At 41.5% G+C, this 8,462-nt stretch overlaps 2 protein-coding genes across 2 annotated transcripts in view; both read left to right on the forward strand.

The window, feature by feature from the left end:
• Nucleotides 1-8,462, forward strand: part of TMEM245 (transmembrane protein 245) — a 129,811-nt gene that overhangs the window by 118,311 nt on the left and 3,038 nt on the right. The gene's annotated exons all lie outside the window — the stretch shown is intronic.
• CTNNAL1 (catenin alpha like 1) overlaps nucleotides 73-8,462 on the forward strand; it is a 56,990-nt gene continuing 48,600 nt past the window's right edge. The window contains exon 1 of the mRNA XM_012554386.2: nucleotides 73-213. Coding sequence (XP_012409840.1) covers nucleotides 73-213 — 141 coding nt within the window. The remainder of the gene's footprint in view (nucleotides 214-8,462) is intronic.

An 8,462-nucleotide genomic window follows, 5' to 3' on the forward strand; every position in this document is an offset into this window, starting at 1 on the left:
GCGGGCTGACTGGCGGGCAGGCGGCGGGCTCGCAGCGGCGCGGAGTCTGGGCTTAGGCGCCGGTGGAGGGCCATGGCTGCCTCTCCCGGCCCTGCCGGTGTTGGCAGCGCCGGAACATTCCACGGCTCCGACTCGTCGGGCTTCGCCTTCGACTCGGGACTCGAGATCAAAACTCGCTCGGTGGAGCAGACGCTGCTCCCGTTGGTTTCTCAGGTAAAGTGGCCCCCAGCGCGGCCCTTCGTCTCCCTCCCGCCGCGGCTCGCGATGGCGGCGGCCGCTTGCTCCGCCGGGGCTGGGCTCCGCGTGGGGACGGCGTCGTCGGTGTCGGGCGGCCTGGCTGGGGCTTGAGGACGGGCCTCGGCTCAGGAGGCGGGAGTCGGGGCAGTGTGAAATGCGGCAGCGAGGACAGAGTGGGGCTGAGCAGCAGGGAGGCTGCGGGGCGGCGGTGGCGACTGGGTCGTCCCGGCGGAGCCCGGCTCGGACTTTGGTGCCCGGCCTGGCAGGTGCGCTTCCCGGGCTGCTCCTCCAGGACCCGCTTCGGGGCTGCGGCTCCAGGCAGCCAGCGGCTCAGCGAGGCCCCCTCTGCTGGGGCAAGCAGCCGTGCCCAGCACCCGGGAGGCTGAGATGACTTGAAGGCCCTCAGCTGCCCCGGGGCCCTCCTAGTTGCCGCTAATCAACCAACTGCGGTCACACTTTTGAATCCCCAACCCAAACCCAGGACTGTCGGCCACTTTGGGCACTTCTACCAACCTCCAGGTCCAGCGTGCTCTCCCCAAGGCCTTTGTCCCTCTCCCTTGCCTGTGTGTCGGCTCCGCCTATCTCTCATTCACCCTGGGCCACCCTCCACCTTCTCCTTAACCTGCCAGCTCCCCTCAGTCTGCCTTTGTCTGGCATCTTGGAAGAGAGGACTGACTGTCCTAATAGTTAACCAGGATACGCAGCCTTTTGCCAAATCCCACTTTGGGATGTTGTTGGTCATAACAGAAGTCAGGAATCAGCTAACTGATGCTTAGTTTTAGAAAGGTTTTTGTTACTCTGAGTTGATTTATACACAGCCTGAGGGCTAGAATTCCTCATTCAGATCTGTTGTAATGTGCCAACCACTGTGAGGAGTGAAGAGTGGTGTGCCTGCAGGAGCGGGTTGGCGATGTGTGACTCACAACTATTGTAAAATCTTTATGATTCATACGAGTATTATCAAGATTTAAGAGGTAGAATGAATCTTTGAGTTACTAGACTCTTTAAAAAAAAAAATTTCTTACAACATCCTTGATACCTGGTCAACAGTTCTGTCCTTAAACATTGATGGAAAGCCCGTAGCTTTGAGAGATGGCCTGTTCAGTAAAATTTTAAATTTTCTTCTCCATCACAGCCCTGCCAGTATTTGAAAATAGCTGCCACACATGTCTCTAGGCTCCTGTTATGTTGATTATATAAATAGCCCCAATTTCTTCATCTGTGCTTATTTTAGCATGGCTGACAGTAAATAAATATACCACACACACACACACACACACACACACACACACACACGTTTGTGATTGAGGTACCGGCCAGTGGGAAAGAGTGCTGGGATCAGTTAGTAATGTCTGTGGTAATTGGTCCCTTCACCCCAAGAACAACAACATAACTACAACTAAAAGTGAGAAATACTGGAGCAGTTTTAAGAGACAGAGAGGTGAGAAGAGAGCAGCTGAGTTCAAGTTGATAATGTTTTGTAAGCATTTAGTTAACAATATATATATAGTGCTCCGGAGTCCCAGAGGCACCTTGGAAGAAAGGCCTGGTGATCTAATGGAGCACAGTTCTACACTGAACCAGCTGGGTTTGCCATGAGTCGAAATTGACTGGACAGCAACTGGTGGTGGTGGTGATACAGTGCTCTATTAACTCATTTAACAATCCTACGAGGTGGATATATGTTTATTCTCATTTTACAGATGAGGAAGCTGAGGAATAGGAAGGTTAGATAATTTGCCATCAGTCTTTCAACTAACCTGAAAACCAAACCTGTTGTTATTGAGTCGATTCTGACTCATAGTGACCCTATAGGACAGAGTAGAACTGCCTCGTAGGGTTTCCAAGGAGTGGCTGGTAGATCAAATTGCCATCCTTTTGGTTAGCAGCCGAGCTCTTAACCGCTGCACCACCAGGACTCGGTCTTTCAACTAGTAAATGTCAAACCAGGATTTGAACTTAAGCAGCCTGGCTCTGTAGTCAAACCCAGGGACTGTCCACTCTAGAGATTAGAAGCAGTGATGAGGTCACCTAGTAGCAGGTACTGAAAAGAGAGTCTACAATGGAAAACAAGCTGGAAGGTTGTTGCATTCTGGAGAAATGGTAACCTTTCACAGTATCACTGCTAAAAATGTATCAGTTCAACAGCTCTGCATTGTGTAATTCTAGGGTAAAAGAGGGTGGGGAGAGTAGGAGAGTGAAGGAGGAAGAATGTGAATTGCTGATGAGAGTTAACTAGAGGTCAATGCCAAAGGGGGGAAATGCCAGCTTTTTTTTTCCTTTTCATTTTTTTTTTTTCTGTTAAAGTCACTTTCAGGGCCCAGCTAAGGTTCTGCATCATACACGTTTTGTACTATAACTGATATTCCTAATGATTTACTGTTGTATGCTGTCGAGTTGATTCTAACTCATAGCTACCTGATATGGTAGAGTAGAACTGCCCCATAGGGTTTCCCAGGCTGTAATCTTTATGGGAGCAGATTGTCAGGTCTTTTCTCCCACGGAGTTGCTGGTGGGTTCAAACCGCAGACCTTTTGGTTAGCAGCCGAGCACTTAACCATTGCTCCACCAGGGCTCCTAATGATTTACTGTACTCAACAAGGAAAAGTTAAAATTATGCTTAAAATTAAAAAATGGATAAAGCATGGTCAGAATACCCTGTTAACAAAATAGGAAAGTGTGGAGTACAATTTAAAATGATTTTAAAGTTTCAGTGAGTGCTTAAAAAAAAACAAAAAACCCATTGCCATCAAGTTGATTCCGACTCATAGCAACCCTGTAGGTCAGAGTAGAACTGCACCATAGAGTTTCCAAGGAGCGACTGGTGGATTTGAACTGGATTGGAACCGTTTGGTTAACAGCCAAGTTCTTAACCACTGTGCCACCAGGGCTCCACAGTGAGTGCTTAGGGGATTCGACTAGAATGCAAGCCCCTCAAAGAGCGTTACTGGTAAGGACAACAATAAATGCTTGCTATTGATATTTAAAATATCCTTGTGGACATTTTAAGGAATCCGTGTTTCCTGGTAAAACATTAGTGGGATAATACTGCAGCGTGCTTAGAAAATGAGACTTTTGGACATAAGAGTTTTTCTAGAGAGCTAAAATTTGAATCCCCTAAGTGAGTGGTTTCCTTAAAATGTCCACAAGGATATTAAAGCATCAATAGCCAAGTATTTATTGTTTCCTTACCAGTAACTACTCTTTGAGGACCTTGCATTCTAGTTGAGACAGGACACATACAGACTAGCACATCCCAGGTATCAAATGGAAACTATCAATAGTAAGTCTTGTAAGAAAAGAGCTCAGAGAAGGCATGGATGAGTCAGGATGATACCGTGTAGAAGATAGGGTCTTGAGGCAAACAAACAAGTAGGAGTAGCATTGTACATTGTAACAAATTTTAAGCAGACAGTTTCTATTCTGATATCATCTACTCCCTCTGACTCTCCAAGTGAAAAGTCTGGGGCTACTAGCCTTATTCTAGGAATACAAGGTTGGGTCAACATTAGAAAAAATGTATACAACTTACTACTTTCATAGAAAAGAAGAGATACATGTTCATTTGGGCAGATGCAGAGAAAGCATTCGATTAAATTCAGTTTCTAATATGCTAAAAAGTACTTGGCAAACTAGCAATAGATGGAAATTTCCCTAACCTGATAAAGAGCATCTACAGAAAACCTACAGTTTACACCATAAAAGTAGTCAAATTTGAAACAAGCATTAAAAAAAAAAAAAAAAAAAAACAGAAACAAGAGGAAGATGCTGCTATCACAGCTTTTATTCAACACTACTGGAAATCCTAGCCAGTAGAACAAGACATGGAGAAGAAATGAAAGGTATAAAGATAGGAAAGGGAAAAATCAAAACTCTCATTGTGATATAATTATCTTCATAGAAAATTCAAAAGAGTCTACAAATAATTATAAAAATTAGGAGTGTTTAGCAAGTTTGCTGAATGTAGGATGCTAAAGTCAACTGCATTTCTCTGTATTAATAACAAACAGAAAAGATAATTCTAAAAAGATGCCAGCTACAACAACAATTACAACAAAAAATGAAGTTCCTAAGAAAATATATAGCAAAAGAGATGCCAAATTTCCTGAAGAAAATTTAAAAATGTTATTGAGAACCAAAGTAGACCTAAATAAATGGAGAAGAAATACTGTGTTCACAGTGGAATCGGCTTGATACTATAGAGATATAAATTTTCCCAATTGTTTTAAAAGTTTAATGTAATTCCACTGAAAATTTCAACAGGATTTTTTTGGTAGAATTTGATTAAAGTAATTCTAAAATAAATAAGAGCCAAGAATAGCCAGAAGGAAAACAAGGTAGGTGGACTTGGTCTAATAGATATCGGGACTTACTATAAAGCTATAGGAATTAAGACAATGTGAGTATAAGAACAGAGGTGGACCAGTACATCAGTGAAACACACCAGAAAGCCCAGAAACAGATCCACTTACATACGGAAACTTGATATATGACAGAATTGGCACTGCTGGTCAGTGGGGAAAGGGAGAACTTTTTAGAAAATGTGGCAAGGACAATTGGTTATCTTGATAGAAATACATCAGATTGGATCTCTGTCTCACACCATACACAAAAAATCAATTCCAGGTAGAATAACAACATCCATATCAAAGCAAAAACTTATAATACCTTCAGGAAGCAGGGGGGAAAAACGGACAATATCTTCATAACCTCATGATGGGAAAGGATTAAGTACACCAAAGTACAAATTCTAAGGGAAGATTGATAAATTTGACTCCATTAAAAGAATCTCTGTTCATCAAAAGACTACAAGAGCTAAAAGATAAGCCATAGAGTGGGAGAATGCAATTGTAACATGAATAATTCACAAATGATTCATAGTACTTAAAATATGTAAAGGACTCCTATGGATCAAAAATGAAAACATTAGCAATTGAAAATTGGTAAAAGAGATAGTCATCTCACAGAAGAGGAAACAGATGGCCAAAAGATCCATGAAAAGGTGTTCAACTTCATCAGCAGAGAAGTACAAGTTAAAGCCATAGTGAGAACAAGCATTGGTGAGGAATGTGGAGCTGGTAGGAGTGTCAGTGGTACAACCACTTTGGAAGACAGCTTGGTTTAATCTATTGAAGTTGAAGGTAGGCGTGCCCTATGGCCCAACAATTTCACTCCTAAGTCTGTACCCCTAGAAAAACTTCTGCACGTGAATTGGGGACATAGATTGGGATTAGCATTTTTATTTCTAGTGGCCAAAAACTGGGAACTACCCAAATGTCTTTTAAACAGTAGGGTGGTTAAATAAATTGTACTGTGTTCATACAATGAGATATTCGGCAGCAGTGAAATGAATGATCTGTAGCTATAAATTTTAATATGTATAATCTGGAAAGCATGATGTTAGGTTAAAAAAAAAGCTCAAAAACAGGCAAAACTAAGCCATATATCATTTAGAGATACAACATGTGTGAAAGAATTATAAGAAGGAAGTGATGAACACAAAACTAAGGACAGTGGTTTCTTCTGGGCAAGGGAGGGAGGTAACGTAGATAGGAAGAGGCCCACAGGTCTCACGGGTTGTCAGAGGTACTGGCAGTGTTCTTTTAAGCTTGATGATAGGTGCATGGTCTTCTTTTATGTCTTTAAACTGTACATTTATTTGCTATATATACTCAAATGTTACATATTTTGTAATTCAAACAATTAAAAAAAAAAAAAAAACTCAAGCTATGCCTCAAGCATATTTTCCACAGGATAATTCCCCCACCTCCTTTAATAATCATTTTATTCTTCCTGTCAAAGTTCCAATTCCCAGTCTTATAATGTCTTTATCCAAGGAAGGAAAGAGGGATATCTGACACAGCTCCACCCTAGGGTGAAACATTATTCCACTGCCCAGTCTTTTCCTGTCTATGATGAGTTACTTCAGTCACCACTTCGCAGACCCTTTAAACTTCAGAGGTAGCTCACCTCATGTTCATATTACTATCCGCATTGTCCTTGAGGCTGTTCAGGTTCCTTGTTTCAGTAGGTTGGAGATGAGTAACGGGGCTCTCTCTGCTCTTTGCTGATTTATGTGCATGAATATATGTGTGTTTTTAATTGCAAAGATAAAATATATAAGATTCAAATAATAAAATGCTGTATAAAGTAAGTGAAAGGGCCCTTTTTCTGCCTCCTTGAAAGCATTCTCCCATGATTTGGGTGTTTTCTTCCATGTTGTTGTTTTTTAATAAACAGTTAGCTGATTTTTAAATCTTGTAATTCTGAAAACTTACTGATGAGTTAAGCCAGAGAGGAACTTTTCTGTCCCAGGCTGGCACCTTTATTATTTGCATTTCAAGGAATTAGACTTTGTTCTTTTTTCCTAGGCTGCCACCACTCTCCCTCACCACTCCCACCCCAGTCTCCTTCACTTGCTTTCTTGCCTCCTCACAAAATAAGAGAGTAAACTAAGAAAATCCACTTCAGTCAAGGGTGTGTTAGTCTAGCAAACAAGAATAATGTCACAAACATGTGGAAAGAACAGAATTTCTAGAAATCTAACCAGCATAATACTATCTAATAATTACACAGTGCTTTCTATGTACCAGGAGCCCTGGTGGCTCAGTGTTTAAAGAGCTCAGCTGCTAACTGAAAGGCAGGAGGTTGGAACCCACCAGCCGCTCCGTGGCAGAAATATGTGGTAGTCTGCTTCCTTAAAGATTTACAGCTTGGAATCTCTATGGGACAGTTCTACTCTGTCCTACAGGGTCGCTATGTGTTGGAATCAACTCAGCGGCAATGGGTACTACGTACCAGACACTATTTTAAGTACTTTACGTTTATTAATTTATTTATTCCTCACAATAACCTTATGAGGTGGGTACTGTTATCCCCATGTTTACAGATGAGAACACTGAGCCACAGAAAGATTAAATGGCTTTCCACATAGTCACATGGCCAGAATTCAAACCAAGGCAGCCTGACATCAGAGTCCATGCTCTTGAGTGCTAGGGTATAACATACTTTGTTGATGATTGGTAGTTCTTGACACACTGTATTAGAAGATATCAAACGAGCCCTAGTTCTTATTCTTTTATTCCACAGCAGCATTCTTCAATATGCCAGATCCTCTTTCTTCCCTATGGGATACCTTCTCTGCCCTCTTTTCTGGTTCATTAGGTGCTCTTTAAAATCTGGTGTCAGGGCAACTCCAGGTTGTGACTCCCAATTTAATATGCCTCCTGTTTCCGTAGAATTACTAAAATTTTATTTGACACGTTATAATTTACAAAGCAGTTTCACTAGCTTTCTTTCTCTTGATTCTTAATACAATCCTGGAAGGTAAGAGTCAGTTGAGTGATCTTAAATATAATGACTAAGAGTATAGGCAACGTCCTAGCTTTGTGACCTTGGTCAAGTTATGAACCTCTTTATATTTTAAATTCTTTATATATAAAATGAAGATAATTATAGTATCTAATCGTACAGAAGAAATGATGAAGTAAAAGAGCTAAACAGAAGATTTCAAAGGGCAACTGGAGAAGACAAAGTAAGTATTATAATGAAATGTGTGCAAAGACCTGGAGATAGAAAGCTGAAAGGGAAGAACATGCTTAGCATCTCTCAAGCTGAAAGAACTGAAGAAAAATTTCAAGCCTCCAGTTGCAACATTGAAGGATTCTATGGGGAAAATATTAAACGATGAAGGAATCATCAAAAGAAGATGGAAGGAATATACAGAGTCACTGTACCAAAAAGAATTGGTGGATGTTCAGCCGATTTAGAAGGTAGCATATGATCAGGAACTGATGGTACTGAAGGAAGAGGTCTAAGCTGCACTGAAGGCATTAGCAAAAAGTAAGGTTTCAGGAATTGACAGAATACCAATTGAGATGTTTCAACAAAAGGATACAGTGCTGGAAGCAGTCACTTGTCTATGCCAAGAAATTTGGAAGACAGCTACGTGGCCTAACGGCTGGAGGTACATTATATGTACCCATTCCAAAGAAAGGTGATCCAGCAGAATGCAGAAATTATCGAACAATATCATTAATACCACACTTAAGTAAAATTTTGCTGAAGATCATTCAAAAGAGGTTGCAGCAGTACATTGACAGGAACTGCCAGAAATTCAAGCCAGATTCAGAAGAGGATGTAGAACCAGGGATATCATTGCTGATGTCAGATGGATCCTGGCTGAAAGCAGAGAATACCAGAAAGATGTTTACCTGTGTTTTATT

The sequence above is a fragment of the Trichechus manatus genome, unplaced genomic scaffold (genome assembly GCF_000243295.1).
Source record: "Trichechus manatus latirostris isolate Lorelei unplaced genomic scaffold, TriManLat1.0 scaffold00016, whole genome shotgun sequence".
NCBI lineage: Eukaryota > Metazoa > Chordata > Mammalia > Sirenia > Trichechidae > Trichechus > Trichechus manatus.